General features: G+C 41.6%; 2 protein-coding genes across 2 annotated transcripts; one reads left to right on the top strand and one right to left on the bottom strand.

The window, feature by feature from the left end:
* Window positions 1-568: 568 nt before the first annotated feature.
* ccdc150 (coiled-coil domain containing 150) lies at window positions 569-12,987 on the bottom strand. The gene is made up of 19 exons (XM_047593737.1): window positions 12,955-12,987; window positions 12,012-12,424; window positions 11,610-11,788; window positions 10,736-10,804; window positions 10,250-10,366; window positions 10,039-10,168; window positions 9,186-9,229; window positions 8,988-9,059; window positions 8,628-8,752; window positions 7,406-7,583; window positions 7,210-7,278; window positions 7,018-7,113; window positions 5,640-5,803; window positions 4,922-5,015; window positions 3,926-4,074; window positions 3,691-3,808; window positions 3,001-3,192; window positions 2,319-2,402; window positions 569-1,276 (listed from the first exon to the last, which is right to left on the bottom strand). Exons 2-19 carry the CDS (start codon window positions 12,355-12,357, stop codon window positions 1,154-1,156), a joined length of 2,349 nt encoding a protein of 782 aa, XP_047449693.1. The 5' UTR covers window positions 12,358-12,424; window positions 12,955-12,987; the 3' UTR covers window positions 569-1,153.
* A 402-nt stretch (window positions 12,988-13,389) lies between these two features.
* xaf1 (XIAP associated factor 1) lies at window positions 13,390-17,394 on the top strand. Its single transcript, XM_047593733.1, has 7 exons — window positions 13,390-13,578; window positions 14,021-14,156; window positions 15,180-15,236; window positions 15,540-15,732; window positions 15,813-15,895; window positions 16,427-16,705; window positions 16,782-17,394. Exons 1-7 carry the CDS (start codon window positions 13,541-13,543, stop codon window positions 16,812-16,814), a joined length of 819 nt encoding a protein of 272 aa, XP_047449689.1. The 5' UTR covers window positions 13,390-13,540; the 3' UTR covers window positions 16,815-17,394.
* The last annotated feature ends 375 nt before the right edge of the window (window positions 17,395-17,769 follow it).

Raw genomic sequence — 17,769 nt, 5'->3', positions numbered from 1 at the left:
AGCTATTTTAATTGTGCCACATGTTCCCTCACTCGTTTCTCTCATTTGTAGCATCAACTATGGGAATTAGTTGGGGAGATTTAAGACCGGCAACAGAGGCGATTTCAGTCTTTTAAGTAAACTGGACAAGAGCCGATTTCAAATGATCAGTAGCATCATCGTGCCTGCCAAAATACCGGTGTCCTCTCAGATTGGTATTGGAGTTTTGATTTGTGTCGTAATGCTGCACTCTTGTGGCGGCGGAGAGCAATGGTCAATGTTCAGCCGTCCTGACTATTGCTTGTGTTGTTTGCCTGCGTTGGTCTCTTGTTACATTGGGTGTTTGTAAGGTTTTTCTAGAGACAGAAGGCAGAATCATGGTGGAACTTCTTCTCAGGATTTGTAGCAGAGCGCGGAAAATCTACATTGAACTCAACAGCAAACAGCAGGAGCACAAAGAAGCGGTCGTGTCAGTGAAACATCGGACGGAAACAGAGAAGGGACTGTTTTTCCTCGCTGGAATTCAAAGCATAATTTGACAGCCTGACTTGAGAGTCCTTTTTTGGGGGGGGGGGGGGGGGGGGGGGGGGGGGAACTGGAGAACCCCTGCTATTGGACTGTACACATGTCAGTGTTTCCTGATGAACTCTGATAGGATCCTTGACGACCCAGGGATCGAGTGAGAGGGGGAGCGTGAGCTCAAGTCATTGCATCCACGGTTAACTCATCACATGACAACAGGAGCTAACAGACTCAAGTGCAACCAGGTAGATGGAAGAAAAGCTTACATTTGTACACAGTGTTATTTAAAAATTTACTTTTGTATAAAGAATCTGTTGGTACAAAAATAGGCCTCTTTGTACAGTGGAGAAGTTTATCAGATGTTACGATTGTACAGTTTTGTTTTGAGGAGAGTGCATGTTTCCATCCTGTCTGACATTAAATCCTGGCCGATAAATGTGGAGAGCATCACACAAACACACACACGGACACAGACACGGACCCGTCTGACTCTACAGCTGCTAGTCCACATGTGGCTGCTATCTGTTCTTCTCTGTTGGTCACTGTTCAGTGTTTGATTAAATACAAAGGATCGCTCTCGTGGTGTTGTCCGCATTCAGGTGTGTGGGTGAGAAATCTGTTTGCGCCGGTCGTTATCGGCGCGACTGTGTAATCAGCTGTGTCCTCGCAGGCTCGCGTCCTCCAGCGAAGCGAGCCAGCCCTCTCTCTTGTCCTCCCAGCGTTGGATGGTAGACGTCCACCTCTCCCACTCCGCCTCCCGTTTGCTTGTGAGCTGCTAAACCCGGCAGGAACCAACGCATTTCAGTGGAGCATTAACAAGCTGTGCAAACCAGAGGGCTGCTGCACACAACAAGATTACCAGTTAACCTGCTACAGTCACGCTCCTGAGCCTGATCTCAGTTGAAAACATCGGTCCTCCCCGAGGGTTTCTCTTTACTACGTCACTGTAAACAATGATCAATGTGCAGCATGAGCTCCACGTCTGTATTTGTCAAACTTACCAACTCACCATCAAAGTGCCCAATTAAAAGTTAATAAAAAGAAGCTAAAAAAAAAAAACTCTCAAGTGGCTTATTCTTCCTTAGAACAAAGTAACTTGTAAGATCAATTCTCAAGCGATCACATGTATGCCCAGAGAAAAAAGGCCGTATCTTGCATTAATTATTCTTTTAAAAATCATAATCTCTCCAGTGTTACGCAATACCCCTTTGAAATTCGTGTTCAACTATGGGAGATCTCGAAATCTGTGATTAACAGAGGAAATGAACAATCCAGCGTCTGAAATGACATTTTCTGTTTCAGCCTTAAAATGCCTTAAAAAGAAATACAGATTTTCAGTGCGAACTGATAGCCATGCGATTCTTCATTTGAAGTGAAGACGATGTTAAAAGACGCAACCCTGTCGAATGTCAAGATTTGGAGTCAGATGCATTCAACTGAGAACATCACAGCCACAGAAATCATCCTCCGCACATAAGGGGCACATCAAAAGGGCCAAACGTTTAGTCAGCAGCGCTTTTAGAGATCAGTGGTTCTCTAAAAGCCTGTAGGATTTTAACATTAAAAAAAAAAAAGATGAGGTGAACCTAAAGCCTTATTCCTACACACTGACTCAGGAGTCCCCCATGACCGCTTTGAAACACAAGTAACCGAATGTTTTTTTTTCTGACGGGCCTTGAGGTTTCAGTGGCTTCAAAGAGCGGTTTATTTAATAAGAAGCTTCACCCTGAACTAAAGCAATCGTAATTCAGATGAGTAGAAATATTTAAGCTAGGAGGTAAAAAAGAAAGAGGTGAAATGAGACATTTTAAACTCACCCGTTCAGATTCCACCCTGACCTCTTTTAGCTCTTGGTCAGCCTGCTCTTTCTCATGCAGATCCCCGTTCCTCTCTCCTAACGCCTGGTGAGAGCAGACAAGACTCAATATCTACACAGATTCACAATGTCAAGGTCATGACAGCTCTTTCTTACAGTTCTTGGATTTAACAAGATGGACTTTTAAAGGTCCCAATAATGTGAAATGTTTACTTGTTTTAAATTTGATAGATCTTAATCTATACAGCATGTCATCTATATACTTGGCCTACACCAACAAAAAAACCTTGTAGGTGTACTTAAAGGTATTTTAAAAGATGTTGTTTCCCAGATAACGGTTTAAAAATATTGATGACTCATCCTGCACTCGGGGGCGTGTTCTAAATTTTCACCCAAAGAAACACATTCTTGAATTTTCATGTCGTGGCTTTTGTCTTGAACATGCATGAGTGGTTCCTGCTAAGAGCATTGTTTTTTTTGTTTTGTTTTTTTTCGGGAAGGACCCCCATAGCTGTGTTTTTACATGAAACAAATCTGTAATTCCTTTAGTTCTAGCTGCTTGAAGGCAACTCAACTCAGCAGGACAGTTAATGATGAAATTAAATGTGCAAATCACACAATGCTTGTGCCATCTTCTTCTTCTTCTTCGCGATCCGTGTCGAAACTGCGTGCTGTGAGAGCACCTTAACTTTCTGAGAGTGGTCCCGTGAATCTCTGCTCCTCTGCTGCTGCCTCAGCTGGCTCCTCTGCTCCCTGATACAGGCCTTCTGTTTGGACACCTGCCGCTCTAGTTCAGACACCCGTCTGAGCAGCACCTGATTGGTCTTGGACAGGTCGTCTGACTTGGTTGACGAATCCTTTACTGTCAACTTTAGCTAAAGGAGGAAACAAGGTGTTCACAAAAAAATAAATAAATAAAATAAGGTACAAACAATCAACTTGAGGCAGAAGAAGAAAGAAAAATGCTTGTCTATGACATCACACTGGTGAATCATTAGCTGATTGATTTTGAGACAATGTAAGTGCAGTCAGTATAATAAAACTTAAGATGAAAAGCCTGGGAGCCTACTCTGCTTTGTGCATTGCATCAAAGGAAAGCAGAACTTTGGAGGAGGTAAGGATTTTCAATAGGGATTATACAGACCCATACATATTTACATATTTACACACTCCAGTGAAATTCTCAGCAGTTTTTGGCCAACTTCTACTTCTAAGTCTGACCTGGAGGTCTTTCCCCACAGGTTTGACACCGAGATTGTGTTTGTTCAAAGACTTTGTAAGATGTTATTACTGTAGTGGGATATATTTGCAGAGTATTTATAGCTAAAATCAAGGTCATTCATTGCTTAAACTGAATAAAAGACGTTTGGTACCTCTGAAATTTCTCTATGTAGAGTCTTCACGGACGATTCACAGTATTCCCTGTTTTGTTGCTTTGCAGCGCTCAGATCTGTAGACAAGTGACTTATCTTTGTCCGTAATTCGTCATCTCTGCAATATATGACGACCGCACACATCGTTAGCGTTAATGCATTCTGTGTAAACCGTCCCAGACACCCACACACATCGTGCCACAGATGGTCACCAGGCTGTTTTCTGACTGCCTACCTCAGTGTGATGGTGGCCTGGTACTGGTCTCGTGCCTGCTGCAGTTTGCTGTGTAAACTGTTGTTAGTCAACACAGCCTGCTCCAAGCTGTGGGCCAGCGTCTTGTTGTCCTCTCTGGCTGCAGCCAAGGCTTTCTGCAAGGACTCCAGCTGGAGGGTTTACACACACATTTAATTATACAAACATTTTGGGAACATAACGGGACTGATTCAGTAGAAGGACCAATGGCAAAAAAGGACCAGGGGCCCTCAGTAACCACTTGCTAGTCCCCTTGTCTGTGCATTGTGTATCTCTGAACCCTGTGAACTTTGAGTTTGCATTAAGCACACCAGAAATTATAAATAGGGATTTATTATAATTAATAAAAGTTTGAATTAATATGAACCCCATAAACCAAGTACCCAGGGAGGGAAACAACGTTGGTGTTTTAACTTTCAGTTTAGCTAAACATAAGATTATAATGCAGAGGAATATATATATATTTTTGTTAAGCTACTCCAGTTTTTTTTTTTTTTGTCTATATCTAACTATCTATAAGACAGAAAGCTTATCATTCAGTTATTAGCCCAGTTGCCACTGCAACCTATGTTTCCATGTAACAGCCTGATGGAAAGTACTGCTGGAAACATAAATCATTTAAGGCTGTTACAAAAATTATAACTAGTCATCCAGACCTTTCACCTGCCAGATAAACTCCTAATCCATCTTCCTGACCTTGGAGAAATGGTTTGGCTGTATAACTCTCTGGCCATCATGATTTCATGTTATACCAGAGTTCCTCTCTCTATTAATCACTTTCAGTCAGCTGTAATTGACGGTGAGAACTAAAGTCTGTCTTAGTCTTTACCACTGATATGAATACGGACAAAATACAAACATATTTTACTTGAAATAAAAAAAAAATGTACATGTGCTTCGAATTAACCTCACTAGTGTCATATAACCCTTAAAATGCGTGTATGTGTGCATCAGTTAAAGAAATAAGAGTCCGCTTACAGCTCTGTTGCTCTTGGAATGAGTAGATGTTAACAGTCCTTGCAGCTTCTCCACCTCTGCTTGGTGTTTCCTGATTTCTCTGTGAGCCTTCACCCTGTCACAGAGAAATACACATGGTTTGAAACTTTTTAAAACCATCTGAACATGCACATTTATAAGCACATTAATGTACTGTGTGTCAGTGAATGATAATGCCATGCAAAATCTTGCGAACAGGTGTTAATGTTGAAACAAAACCTGTGACTGGGTTTTTTGATTAGGATTTTTATTTATTTATCAATTATTGTTCCTATAGCTATTCAAGCAGCAATCTGTTTGTGCAAATTTTTGCTGTTTGCTGTTTTATTTTATGTCTGAATAAAGAGGTGGAAATGATTTTTTTCCCCAATTCATCGATTAATCGAAAAAAAAATCCAAAGATTAATCGATTATTAAAATAATAGTTAGTTGTTGCCATATATAAGTATACTCTTTTATTAAGAGTATTATTAGCTATTAATATCCCTTATTCAGTATATTGTGACAATACACATTATGCATTATAATCATTTACTGTTTTATATTATTTATACAGTAGAAGAGGTGTGGTTCACCTAAAATGCCAAAATCTTATATTTCATATAACACACAGACATATTTACAGTTCAGACTTTTGACTTTTATTTTCAACTTTCCTATTTCATTATGAATAGTTTGTATAAACCCATCTGGTTCTAACCTGTCTTTCTTGAGGGTGGCCAGCTCCTGTTCTCGTCCCCCCAGCTCCTGATGCAGGGTGTTAAATTGGAGTCTGTCATTGGATGGGTAGAGGTTTTCAAGTGTTTGACTGACGACACCCTCTGCAAACCCGCAAACATCCTGCAAGGCCTCCTGCTCGCTGATCTGAAACACAAGAAGGTGCATCTGCTGTGTGTTTCTAAGAACGATCTAAGGTTAGAACAACATGATGTCCAAGTTTGGTTGATTGTCAGACGTCTGTGAAAGCCCTGATATAATCTTTTACACTGGTTGTAAAGAACATCACGGTCAGTACTATGGGTTTCACTGTTGGTGTTGTAACACACTCACCATAAATTATGAATAAAATAGAACAGTGTCCATCATAAGCCTGGGGGGAAAAAAGATCTGAAGAACTACATGAACTAACTTCGTATATGTAAAACACATCACTTCCTCTAGCCCCTCATAGGGCTACTACAGGCAGTATTCAGTCATTTCAGTCTCCGGCCACATGCGGCATTTATCAGCTGAAGAGGCAGATGCTTCTTTCAGATGATGCAGATACAGTTAATCAGAGCTCATTAGTCAAACACAATTGTAGCGCCTGATGCTAATGTTGCTGGATGTGCAAGTGTGTATCAGCTCTGTACAGTTTCAACATACAGTAGATACAACATATTTTCATTACCACTGTTCTTCAAAAAAGAGGTGTCCACAAGGCTCCATTTAAATGTTTTTACAACATAAAACAGTATTTAATACAGTGGAGTATAATGGAAGAGTAATAATGATGATCACATGCAGTGATTTATAATTGTGTCGTTATTTTTCTCCGAGCCTCCCAGCAGCTATATTCAATAATTCCTGATAGTTAAACGGATGAAATTAGTGTGACGTTAATGCAGATAAGAAACAGAAAATCTATGGATGGATTAGCCAATTAAAAACAATTAATTCATTTGAGTTCTTGCCAAAATCTGAATTGCCAGTCATGGGACAATGAGCTTCACTGATTGAAACTCCATAACACAACCATTGGCCACGGCGACCAAAGACACATTTCACAACAATCCCAATGACAGTGTGGCAGCCTGCAATCCTTACCACAATCTTCTTAGACTACTGCCTATAGCAGGCAAGAGGAAGGATTTTGTGAAATAAATTAAGAAGCATCTAAATATTATTAATATTTTGAAATCAAAGCCATTGTTGATTTCTATAAAAGGGTGTGAGTTTGTATTGTGCCTGAAGTTTGTCTTGGGTCTTTTTCATGTTCTTCTCAGTTTGGTCCTTGAGCATCTGCTGCATCTAAACACAACAAGTCTTAACAACTGTAGTGACTTGTATACATATTAACAGGGTGACCCACTTCTCACCTGTTGTTGTTGTCCTAAAGCAGTCAGCTCGCCCATTAGCCTCCTGTTCTCATCCTGCTGGCTCTGCAAGGCCGAGCTCAGAGATCCCACATCCCTCTGCCAATCACAGGTTCACAGAAAGCAATACTATGACCAATAGATGAGGAAATAAGACGTTATGTATGAGGTGGATGTTATTCTAACTAATCCTACCCTGGCCTCCTTCAGCTGAGCGTCCAGACAGCTCCTCTCGCCCTCCAGCTTAGTGACAACAAGACGTAACTGTTGGACCAAGAGAGAAGGATTTATTTTTGTTATGGGACAGAGGCACATAAAAAGGCAATTGTTTTGTTTGTCGCTGCAACATTATCCATCACGCAAATAATAGCACTGCATTAGCTGAAAGTACCTCATTTTTCGAACCCTCCAGGTCTTCCCTCATTGCCTCCTCCTCTCCTCTGGCTGTGATCAGCTCTCTCTGCAGTTTTTCAATGGTTCGCTCCTGCAGCTTCTTGTGAGAGGCTGCTGTCCCCTGTGTGATGGAGGAGCTCTGCAGGAGGAGGGCGTGCGCGCCTTTCAGCTTCTCCCTGCAGAAAGACGAAAATATCCCGTCTCTAAAAACTTGTCCACCACCGTTTCCTCGTCTGACGAAAAACCCACGTGCAGATAATGCAGTTCTGGTGTTTTTTGCCGGCTCCCTCTGAAATAACGACGCCCATGAAGCGACATTTAGGCCGTCGGATAATAACAGATCTCTCACCTGAATGTCAGACTTATGACATTATTTTATCTGGCTGGGTTTGCAGCGCCATTAGACGGGTTTCATAAAATAATGACACAAAGGAAGACAGATGAGCAGCAGAGACGACAGACCAATATAACACATCTGTCTGAGAGACTATAAACTAATGTATCTGACGAACCTACTGTTCTCAAATGTTAATATTTTCTCCTCCCCCTCAGAATTATATTAGCTAAAGTTTACTATGAGACAGTGAGGAAGCCAGAGAAAGTCAGAGGAGACGGATGAGTGTGGTGCAGTCCAACAGGAGTTTAAGAACAGTCTTCCATGTGTCGGCAAGTGTCTACACTGTTGGTGTGTGTTTGAACTTTAAGTGCGTATCCTTCCAAGAGGCAAAAATCGAACACGTGATCAGAAACCCAAATGTCTGAGCAGTTAAAATTTGAGAAAGGACTAAAATTACTTGTGGTCATATGTGTTCAAGTACACAGTGTCAATACCCGGTTTATTTCGTGGGCATCATCAAGTACACAGCTGTTCCAGGTGAAGAATGACTGTCCCGCCCCCTCCCATCCTCCAGAGTCAACATGGTCAAGTCCGAACTATTAGTACGCAAGTGTTAAGTTCACATACTTGGCATTGATAAACGCCCCTTAGTGACTAGATTGTGAGTTACACCTGATCAGCCACGACATTTAAACCTGCAGAATTAAACAACACTTACATCTTGTGTAAGTACAATGAAACATGCTGACACAGAAACATGCTGGGAGCTGGGAACAATCGTTGTGGCTGTAATGCTGATGCATTATGATGAAGATGTACGATGAAACTAATTAAAAACAAGTTTTAAAATAAAATACCAGGGTGAGGTTACAGAGAAACTCACAGTTCCTTCTCCAGGTGAACTTTGTCCCTTAGCGCCACCTGCAGCTCAGTCTGGAGGTTGCATCTGGTCGCCTCCTGCAGCAGGTCTTGCTTTTGCAGTTGACTGACTGCGCGACTCCTCTCTGCCTGAAACACACACAGAGGAGAGGTCTGCTCCCGTTAGGCTGTTGCTTTTCAGTTTCTGCTGTTACAAGTGAACCCATGAACACCATCACTGTTCTGCAGATGTTGGAAAGTCTAATGTAACTTTCAGCTTCTTTGACGTTTCCATTCTTCCGTCATGGCAGAAGCGGAGGAATCCTGAAGCCTAAACCGGCGGCAGAGATCAGTGAGGAAACAAATGTGCGGCGAGCATCCTGACCTGGACTCTGTCAGCAGCAGCTCTCAGCTCTCTGATGTCTTTCAGCAGTTTACTATTTTCTGTCTGTTGTCTCTGATGGGACAGTAGTACACACGAAAACACACAAAGAAAAAAAGTCACCAACAAAAACAATATAACAGGCATTACCAATCAAGTGTTTTACAGTAAATTATTTTTTCTTTTTACTTATCTACTTACCTTCAGTTCTGTTTTCAATGCAGACACAACTGAGTCTTTGATTGCTGTGAGAATCAAACAAAAAATGCAGCACTGAATTATGTGCAGCAGTGGGAAATATTAATATACTGTTTATCTAAGGAGTATAGGATATTGCCTGACATGAGAACAAAAAAAACAAGAAGTCGTATAAAAAAGACACATTTCAGTCTTTATGCAGGATGCACCACAACATGAAAGGCAGAGTAATTAGATATTTTAAGAAGGATACATATTAGCCTGTTTGCTGAGAGTTAGAAACAGGTGTAAAAATGTTTAAAAACTAAGGAGTCGTATGATATTACATCAGTTAATTGGGAGCTTATTGTTTAAGAATAGAAATGGGCAAGCTGTAGCTACAGAGCTACAGAAATCGGCTTTTCAAAAGACGTCACACATCGCGGATGCAGACACAGAACTCAGGGACACGGACACAGGAAAAGTGCCAGGGCATCTCTAAGTACTGCAGCAAACACTTTGCTGTTAGTTTAGAGCTGACATTTGTCTTTTTCTTTATAACGCTCACGTTATTTATGTTTTTTTAAAAAAGACAAATATTTTCTTAGCCGCACTCATAAAAATGCATTCTTGTCTTTTTTTGTACTGTAAATTAAAGACTCCTGTGATCCATGCTGACAGGAACCTTCCTGTCTCCAGAGTGGAGTAGAAAACCTGTAGGCGAACAAAATTCTAAATCAGCCTAAGTCTTAACTTGAAGCTGCACTGCACATTTTCTATGATTTACAACTGCCTTTATTTTCTCTGAGGCCTTACAGCAGCATTCTGCTACAGTCAGCTACAACAACCTGGTTGTGTATCCTTAGATTTCCCCAACCTGTCTGTTCTCTGAGCTGCTGACAGAGCTCCTCCAGTCTCCTGCCTCGGCCTCTTTCTTCTGCCAGTTGTTGCCGGCTCGACTGGACCTCGGCGCGCCAGGCCTGGCAGTCCGACTGCAGCAGCAGAGCCTGTGAGGTCAGAGGCGGACATCGTGTTAGCTGCTGTCGACGCGCGCTCTTCACTCCGAGGGCTCTCTCTCGACCACGTACCTGTCTTCTCTCCATCTCCACCACCCGCTCCGTCTCCTCAACCCGCTCCAGAAGCTCGCTGTGAGATTTCATGGCTTCATGGGAGCGGATGGACTCCTGCCTCATCTGCTCTCTCATCTGGCGAGTAGTTGTTTATGATTAACTCTCAGTTACACAGGACTGAAATACTGAGCTAATGTGTACCATGCGAGTGAAAGTAAACCCTATGGAAAACTGCTGGTTGTTTTTAGCAAAAGGTAATATTGCTTTGTGGGAAAGTTAAGTATTGTGACCCTTTAACAGAAATATCTTCTTGTAGATGTTATGTACAGTTGCCCCTCAGTCCCTGACGTGGCTCTGCTGAAAAATCTCCACCACCATATGTTGCATGTATTGGCCTTTTCAAATCACCACACAGCAATTCTTTAAGATTCAGATTAGAGGTTTGACTCGGCCATTCCGTTACCAGACGTTCACGTTGAGTTAAAAAAGGAAACAGCCCCTCACCTCCATCACTTTCTGGCTCATCTCCATCTTAACAACCTTCAGCTCTTCCGCAGCCAAAGCTACATCCGCCTGGATGAGAAGACAAATAGTAATAATCACAAATCATACACAAAAAAACACTGCATTGCTCACTGTGCAAAGAAAGTAAAGAAAAAAAATATTTTAAAGCAACAAAATTGATTAAACCCACTACGTTTTGCAAAATAACAACAGTAAGCAGAGCAGAAAGAGAGTTTCATTTCCTCTTATGCATGAAAAGTTGAGAATGAACAGCATCCTGCCTCAAAAACACACAAAGCAATGATACACAACATCAAGTCACAATGCATTTTGCATATTTGTTTTAGTTTGCACCTTGAAAATGAAAATCCTTTGTCTTTCAGTTTCTCTTTAAAGATAAGAGTTTGGTAAGAAAGTGGATAGTATTCTTATATGAAGTCAGAGCCAACTACCTGGTAGCTTAGCTTAGCATAAAGGCTAGAGTCGGGGGGATTGGACTATTTCCTGGTGTGGAGCAGTGACTTACTAGTTGCCTAGCAAAATACACCCAACAGAGACATTTAACACTCGGATTTCTTCATCAGGAAATGGGGCGCGATATATTTAGAGGTAAACATGGTCTGATTAGCTTCCAGGAGGCTCCTTCCGTACACTACTTTATACTTACCATACAATTCTCATTTAACCACCAACACCAAAACAATATTGAGTTTAATGGATGGAGTGTTCCTCCATCCCTATCACATTTTGCTCAGTGGTGCAAATATAAAGACAACGACACAGAGTAAGAGACACAGACATGGGGGTCGTGTGAGGAGTTTGGAAGTTAAAAAGAAATCTGAAATTGAGGGTTTTCCTCTCATCCCAGTATTACCCTGGCAGCAGCTGCTCCCTCCAGTGCATCCCCCAGCTTCTGCACCTCTGCACGAGCTCGGTCTCTCTCCCGGTAAGCCTGTTGAAGCTGGTCCCTGAGCGTCATCATCTCACTCCTGGAGGCCTGCTGCTCCTGCTCACTCTCCTGCTGCATCGCTGCCAGCTGCTGCTTCAAATAAACTGCACGGGGGCAAGGCACCAAACATAAAAGGTAACAAGAAACATCTGCCGCTATACTCACTATACAAGTGTGATTATGTACTGTGCCATGTTTATGCAGCTTCACCCCTGTTCTTGTTTGCAGTTAGATTGTACTCACTATTGTTGCATGCATCCTGATGCTGGAAGTAAATATACTGGGATGTGTCTTATCTCTTGTAACAACAGGATTAGCTACCAGTACCTGTGTGAGAGGGATCCAGCTCCCTTTCCGTCTTCAGGCGGAAGATGGTGAGTTCGAGGGTCTGCAGCAGACTCTCCATGCGACAAACCCGGCTCACTAGAAAGTCATACTGCTGCCACAGCTTGCTGTCCTCCCCCGGGAACTGGTGCATCTTCAGGGGACTTACAGGGTGCATGGCTGTCTCCGCAGATCCCAAGATTTGCTCCGTGGATACCCCCAGTTCGTCCATGGCTCGGACAAGAGCTTCAGTCCCCTCCTCAGCCATCAACAGGCGCCGTTGCAGAAGGAACAGAGCTTCTGGGGCTGTGTCCCCAGCATGGACCGGACGGATGGCTGAGCTGGACATCACAGAATAGTGGGGCAGGGACCTGAACCCACTCCTAAACTGTGTTCAAGATTACATTTCAAGCACCCTGCAAAATAGAAATGACTTGATAAATATTCTGTTGCTTCCCTCCACAGTAATATAGTCCATAGATCATAATCACACAGAAAAAAGTATCAAGCTAAAATCCTTGTGTCATCACGTGTTTTTAGATGACCTTTGCAAACTAGATCATTCCTTTTAAAGCAGTCCAAACGTGTAGTCGACATAAGACACTCTACATTTAGCTTCCATAAAAGCACCGTCACTTCACTTCAAAAACAACTCTGAGGGCTCTATACTTTGTACATTCAGCCTTTTACAAACTGATATGTCTTCAGATTCAAGTTGGACACAAACCACAGTCGCTGCTACTTCTCCATATGTTACAATGAATGAGCGGAAAGGCGCGCGAGCAAATCACAGCAGCACTTTAAACTCCCGTGCACGCGAACAGGTAAAAAAGCCTCGACCGAAACAACGCTTCGATCAGGCGACATGCTGCTGAGATAAAGAACAAAATGTCGCTTCAATTTGTTTTACGCTGAAAACAAGTGAACAAAAATCATCCATTCTCACCTAAACAGTGTCCACTTCCGGGGTCTGTTTCCATAGCGACGCGTCGTAGGCGCTTCCCCTCTTCCAAATTGTTTTCCTTGCTGCATTCAAGAACAATCGGAAACATCGCTTTTTCCACTTAAAGCGCCCATCAAGTGGGCAAATATTTGAAACTATTACAGTTACATATACGATTTCACTGAGTGTACTTCATTTTACGAAGTATTTATGGCAGAGATAGTTTGTCATCCTTTGAGGCAACCCATCACCGTTTTGGACTTTGAAATGTAAAAACAAAAATAGGAAAACAATTTTTATACCGAGAGGAACCTGAATGTGGTAAAATCCCTCTGCGAAACACAAGTGTTCAATAAAATACACTAATGAAATGTACTAAAAAGCAATTAAATTGAATTCTTAAAATAACCACAAACACAAACACGCGAATCTTTGCGCCTCCCTGTGGCGGTTGCGCAAAATCACAGCATGTGTTGGAACTGAAACTTTCACTTTCTGTTCCGGTGAACCTAAACGAAAAGGGCAAACATAGATAGTCTACTTCGGTGTAAATTACGTTCAGTGGCTTATTATTCAAGGATTCTTGCCAATGGATAACAAGGACGCAACACGCACCTGCACCCAGTGGTGAGTTAACTTGGGGGAGGACACGTCAAGTCGGCATTTAAAGTCCGTTTAACTTTGATTTAAGTAGCAAGTGAATACACAGAAAGTAAAACGTATGAGTCATAGTCACAGTTCTGGGTACAAAAACATTAAGAGAAATTAAGAACGTAAACCTAATATATCAATTTATGAAAAATTAAATTTCAAAAATCGTTTATTTTGTTTGTTTGTGTGCGTGTGTCCTCTACATTTGTTTATCAGTTATAAAGGGCGTGTTTCAGTTGTAACTAGTTCAGCTTTACAACAGATCACCTAATCACTGATCAAGCCAGTGGAGATTTATCACAGATAACTACTTGGTTTGTTACAGGGTTGACATGCACAGCTTCCTGCGTGTCAACTGTTTTATTTAACTTCCCCTAAATAAAAGGCACACGGTGACTCCATTCTTCTCTCTTTTAAGCCACAAGGAGGTCGCAGAGGCCAACTTCGACCTGCATGTAACACACTGCAGGCGTTTCCTATGTGTGTGTCCTGACTGTGATGAAGCAGTTCCCAAAGATCAGCTGGAACAACACAAGGAGGAAGAGCACACCCAGGTACACACTCGCATAACACAACGCTCACAGTCATGTTTCCATCACATCATTCCACGCACATGCTTTCATGGAGACTAACCCTAAATTTAAACCAAGTTTTTCCAAGCACGCAGACCTGCTTCTGTTTCCAAATGGGAGCCGGGTCAAAATAACAAATACAGATACACACTGCCTGAGTGTCTCTGAACAATGTGTCTATAACTAAGGAAATTTATTTACTTATTGATTGAGATGTTTTACTCTAATGTATTCTTGCAATACATTTATCTCGGGTATTTTTCATTCTCATCATGTCATTCCCGGGCAGGATTTATTTTCTAAATACTTATTCATTATTCCTGATATTTATATTTAGCCTCCACCACTGTGGTTAGTTATGTAAGACTGGTACAGCCACTCTAAATATATTTGCATATGTATATTGGCATACGTTGCATCAAAATAAACATAATCATTATATAAAGAGTAAATTATCAGAAGACATTTTTACTTGAGTTATCAGATATTAAAGTTTTTCTTGATAACCTCATCTGGCATGGCATATAGGAGACATTCGTTCAACAAGAGTTATTTGACTCTCAAAAGCCAAAGAGTTAATGTGAATAATGCAAACTGTGATTTGTTTTTGCTTTTTTTTTTTTTTTTACTTTTGCACTGAAGTTGTGACTCTTGCAAATCTTCTCGACCCTAAAACCTTTTTTCTTTTGTTGACATTTATTCAGCAATGGTCTGATAACATTAATGAACAGCTAAAGGTAAATTGAGGGAAACTGTCCATAGCAATGAAAGAAAAGTCTGATCATGCAGTAAATACATCCCAGAATACATATAACTCACATCTGTTTTTTTAAGAAAGACATTGTGAACAGAAAGTTGAACCTTTGACCTGTAGTATAACTTTTATTTTTACTATCATTATATATTTAATTTTTTTATATTTTATATTTTTATATTTTATTTATTTTTGCCCTGTCTTTCTGCTTTTTTCCTTGGGGATGAATAAAACCTAAAAATTTTTTCCAGGTGAGGTGCTCCAAGTGTAACAAGAAGATGGAGCGTCGTCACCTAATGGACCATGAGGTGGGTTCATCTGTGATGTAACACACATTATTATTTAATTTGGTTATTTACATCCTTTTCCTTTTCCACCTGTGTCACTTTGCATATCCTCTCCTTGGTTGTGTAATCAATGAAACAACACCATTTGGCCAGTGAAAGAGGAAAACAGATCTTGTTGCATCATGGAAAATATAGGATCTAGAGTTTGTGGAGCTTAAGCCACACTGTGTATTACTTTTATTTTGAACGCGCCTCCATACGTCTGGTAAATACACTGTGTCCCCCAGAACACTAGTTAATCAGTCTGTCTCTACTCTATCTCAGTCTGATGAGTGCGTGGAGCGTCTGCAGAGCTGTCCGTTCTGTGATCTGAGCGTGCCCTTCAAGGACCTGGATGAACACTGTCTGGTCTGCGGGAGTCGCACCGAGCGGTGCAGGGACTGCGGCCGCTACGTTAAACTGAGAGAGCAGGCAGAGCACGGCTTGACCTGCTCAGACGAAAGTCCTCAGAGCACGAGTAAGAGAATGTGGACCCAGCGCAGGTCTCAACTTCCAGGATCGCCTCTTATTTAACTAATGCCATGTTTCTCCCGTCAGCAACCAACTCATCAGCCACACCAACCGTGCGTTGTGCCAGATGTATGGGATCAGTTCCAGCTGATGATATAGACAAGCACGAGGTATTTTTGAGCGTTTTTCTTACACATTATGAGTCACTATTCAGAAAATGATGAGATCTTGATCTTAATGTGGTTGTGAATGACTTCTATTTGAGATCACAGCCGTGATGTTGTTAATTGCCAATGAATTGAAATTGGAAAATGTCACCCTAAAGGTCTTCACTTGTGCGAACAGGTGTCAGCTTTAACAGGAAGTGTAATGTTGCCATGGACGCAAAGAGTTGCACAGCAGGCTGCAACACAAGGCCCTTCTTTTAGGCTGTATTATTTACATTACAGAAATTTAACTAATGTTTCCTTTTGCTATGTGCCAGTGGATGTGCTCACAGTTAAAATGCTAAGTTATTCTAATAGTTGCACTAGTCAGTGATTTGCTATAAAGCAACACTAAATGACGCCGGCCACCATAAGCCAATGGTTTCACCAGATGAAGTAAGGCGTGACAGTAACCCAGTGCCCTCATACTGTATTTTAATTATAAGCATGCAGTCAACAAAGCAATACCTTTATTTATATCCTTCATCAACCCAGATGGAGTGTGCTGCAGCAGCCAGGTGGTTCTATGAAGAGGTGGAGGAGGCAGAGGGGGAGGCGGAGGAGGAGGAGGAGGAGGAGGAGGAGGAGGAGGAAGAGAAGTGGGAGGATGATTTCTCCAAGCAGGGCGCCACTTCTCAGCTAAGCGCCACCTATAAAGCGTCCTCCCACGGAGAAAGCCCCGGTCCCTGGGGAAATGGAGGCGACCCGTACAGGATCAGCACCTGCCCGAGCTGTCACCTGGCCCTGCCGCTCGCCACGCTGCGCTGGCACGAGGTAACTATCCAGAATCACAGGCCTCTTTGCGCATTGTTCAACATTTCCGGCGCTAAGATGTGTGCGTGTGTTTCAGGCGAAGTGCCGAGTCTACGTTCTGTTGAAATGAAGCGAGAGGACTCCTCAGAAAGGATCAGCCACCTGTTTGATCACTCCAGATCAACATCATCAGAAAACATTTGGGTGTTGAAATGAACGTTTAACAGCTGCAATGTTGAAATGAATGTTTACATTTAGTTTTGTTTTAGTGACCTTCGGGGTTTGAACGATGTTAAATGACTTTGTATAGGTAGTTTAAAATGGGACGCTCTGCCACCGAGCTCAATAGCACTTCTGAAAGCTTTGGATGCACAGTCTGTTAAATGCAGATGTTAAACTTCGATGCTGATAGTATTTAAAGTCCATGTCAGTTTTCTGCCGCTACTTCTAAGTCCAACAAATGTTTCCTTAAAATCTTTCTTAATTCCTGCTAGATGAGAAAATATTCTTAGAATAAGTAAATGGTAAATAAATAACCACTTACAAACTAATATTGACACAGTTTCTTAAAGCACTACTACCAAGACGAGTGCATGTCCCCATGTTTCCTAAAACCTCCTAGATGAGTAGATGTGCATTGTGGGACAGCTGACAATATTAAGGAGTTTACTGGTCCACCTGTTTGTGTTGTCAAAAAAAAAAAAAAACAACGCTAACATTAGTTTTGCCTGTCAACATTTGAGACTAAGAACTAGTTTGAGTGTAGCCTGCTTTAATTTAGTAATGCATAAAGATCCACTCACATCTACGTATGAACTAAAGTACAGACAGTTACACTTTCACCTTCACTGCAACTTGTGGTGCATAACAAGTGTGGAGATATTTCATCAATGATATATTCATTCTTAAAACAACACAATAAAACAATCAGGTGCAGTCATTTGTCTCCATTAGACAGTCATAGTTCACACAAATCATAGGTTCAGATCATGTAACATGAAGTAAAGACCCACAGCTCTCTTGAATATCTTAAATGCAAGGATCAAATTCCTTGTATGTGTTTACATTGATATATATAAAGCCAA

This window comes from Mugil cephalus, chromosome 9, assembly GCF_022458985.1.
Source record: "Mugil cephalus isolate CIBA_MC_2020 chromosome 9, CIBA_Mcephalus_1.1, whole genome shotgun sequence".
NCBI lineage: Eukaryota > Metazoa > Chordata > Actinopteri > Mugiliformes > Mugilidae > Mugil > Mugil cephalus.
The sequence above is the reverse complement of the archived record's forward strand: the minus strand, read 5'-3'. Positions and strand labels throughout refer to the sequence as shown.